General features: G+C 37.2%; 1 protein-coding gene across 1 annotated transcript; it reads left to right on the top strand.

Moving 5' to 3' along the window:
• Nucleotides 1–1,543: 1,543 nt before the first annotated feature.
• On the top strand, nt 1,544–2,056 carry BDR25DRAFT_366265 (uncharacterized protein; the record flags this gene model as incomplete). Its single annotated transcript, XM_033696944.1, has 2 exons — nt 1,544–1,678; nt 1,886–2,056. Coding segments are annotated over 2 exons (270 nt in total), but the record flags the coding sequence as incomplete, so codon positions are not given.
• Nucleotides 2,057–2,428: the final 372 nt, after the last annotated feature.

Raw genomic sequence — 2,428 nt, 5'->3', positions numbered from 1 at the left:
AATGTATACAATATTCTGTATTAATTTGTGCTTTTAACGCTAGACCTAAGCTTTGCAGACGTCTACTCCCTCCTTAAGACTATAAAGCAGAAGGGGAAGGTAATAAGCATTATTATATTTTATATTTACTAATAGCTAAACTGTAATCTTGTAAGAGTTAGCAAGTGTAACAACAACAAGCCTCTTCTACATAAGGATCTTCTGCTAGCTTTGCAGAAAAAGTGCAGCAATAATGCAGAGAAGCAGTCTATAAAACTCTAAAAGTGTCTTTTAGAGTACATTAGAGACAAAATAAGCAATTTTACTAGCCTAGAAATAAAGCATTACCTACATAAGTACCTAAACAATGCTAGGGATGCTTATGCTAAATAGTTTAAGCATTAGGCATAAAGAGACATGCTAATTCTTATTGTTAAGTTAGCTAGCCTACATTTACAGCACAAATGCCTAGTGCAGTTTAACACTAAGGATTCTAGGGAGATAAGCTTAAAACCTGTATCTATAATTACTTAGGCTGTTTACAAATTAATATCCTGTATCCTAGAGGTAGCGCAAAACCTAGCGCTAAGAGAGAAAAGTGCAGTAGATAACTTATGTAAGATAATAAAGCTAGTAATTACTAAGTAGGCTGCAAAGCAATACGCAGAAGCGTTAGAAGGTTATAGCAAAGAATAGCAGCTATTAACAGTTTAACTAATAAAGGCAGAACATGCAAAGTACAATGCGCTGCTAGAGGAATTGCGTCCTTTAAGCCCTTTCTTCTCTAGCCTATTATCTAACTGTTAGTTAGTTGCTCTTAGCAAGGCCTATAGTAGAAATAAGGTAGCTGTTTGCGATAGCAGATTAGGCACACATAAGCCACATAGAGAGTATTCCACAACCTAAAGTAGCAGAGATAGGGTGACTGCTAGCGCTTACAGGATAGGTAATTCTTAGCCTCTGTTAGCGCAAGATCTAGGTGCGCTGGCACTAGACAAAGTACAAACCCTTCTAAGGCTGCGCAGTAGTAGAAAAAAGATGCAGCTGCTGCTAGTAGAAAGTCCTAATAGCAGGGCAAGCGCCTAAAAGCTAGATAGCAAAAGAAGGTTAGAAAATTGTCTATTAAACTAGCATTAGAGCTGTGACTATTCTAAAGTACAGCAGCACATAGCAAGAGGATTAGGGCATTAGAGGCGACGCGTGGCTGCTAAAGCTAGAAAATGCCTCACAGGGGTAGAACACAATGTTATTAGGTGTTGCACGTAAGTTAGGATGCGCTTAGTGCCTACACGCGTAACTATCTTAAGCTATTTAGGCTGTTATTACATATTTCTTTTATTTAGTAGCCTAACCCCTAGGGGCCACAGAGGGTATGTTAAATTTGCAATACATTATAAGTAAATATATATATTTTTATCTAGAAAAAGAGGCTTAAGGTTTTAACATCTTGCTACTACTAGGGTTTACACCTAGCAAGAGTTTACTAAAAGTAGAGTTAGACATTTATAGGGAGGTTAACTATTAGGCTCTCTATACTAATAGCCTTAGCTAGCTTTAGACTAAATTAGAGCAGAAGTATGCACTTAACAACATTAATACTATTTTATACACTCTAGCAGTAGACATTAACTGTCTAAATGCACACTCTTCTAACCTAGATAATAAACTTGCACGCTGCCTTTTTGCTAATTGCAACATAGTCTTAAGGGAGTTTTAATAGCTACGTAACTTTACCTTCTACCTATTAGCATTCTACCTAGCATACAGAAATTTCTTATCCCTGCAGCTACTAGCATTTTTAATAGATAACCTTTTTGCTATTATGCAAGACAATATAAGCTACTAGAATAATAGCGCTAGTGTGCTTAATTATAGGTATTTTTAGGGATACTCTAACATTAAGTAGAGCATCTGTTACAGGCTAGACAACTTTCTTACAACTAAAGGAATAGCAACAGCTGCTCTAGCACTTCTAGAGTTAGAAGCTAATGCCTCTAGCTGCGTAGCTGCAAAGCGGCAACAGCTGTTGCGGCGTCTATAGGGCTAGCTTACCCTAGAGGATCCTAATTTGTCTAAGCCCTTTGCTTAAAAGCAGCAGCGCATTAAAACTGCAGTTGCAGAGGAGGAGTTTGCCTTTTAAATAAAGCAGGTGCTCTCTATGCAGGTTTTTTGCCTAGTTAATAAGCACTATAGCTTTATAACAGTTCTTAATCTAATCTTCTAGTTAATGCGTTTCTACCTTAAAGAAGCTTAGCAGTATACACACTTACTACAGTCTTTCTAGCTGTCTATCTTCCTTAGGGTGCTTAGATCCTTTGCTAGAATTTTTAAGCTTGTAATTAATAACTTGCGTAGGAGGTTTAAGGCTACTAGATCTATAAGGTTAGGTGTTGCCTTAGCTAAAAGCGTGTCTGCGCTTAATTAGCTAGAAAGCTACTGCTTTACTAAG

The sequence above is a fragment of the Lindgomyces ingoldianus genome (genome assembly GCF_010093535.1).
Source record: "Lindgomyces ingoldianus strain ATCC 200398 unplaced genomic scaffold BDR25scaffold_100, whole genome shotgun sequence".
Lineage (NCBI taxonomy): Eukaryota > Fungi > Ascomycota > Dothideomycetes > Pleosporales > Lindgomycetaceae > Lindgomyces > Lindgomyces ingoldianus.
The sequence above is the reverse complement of the archived record's forward strand: the minus strand, read 5'-3'. Positions and strand labels throughout refer to the sequence as shown.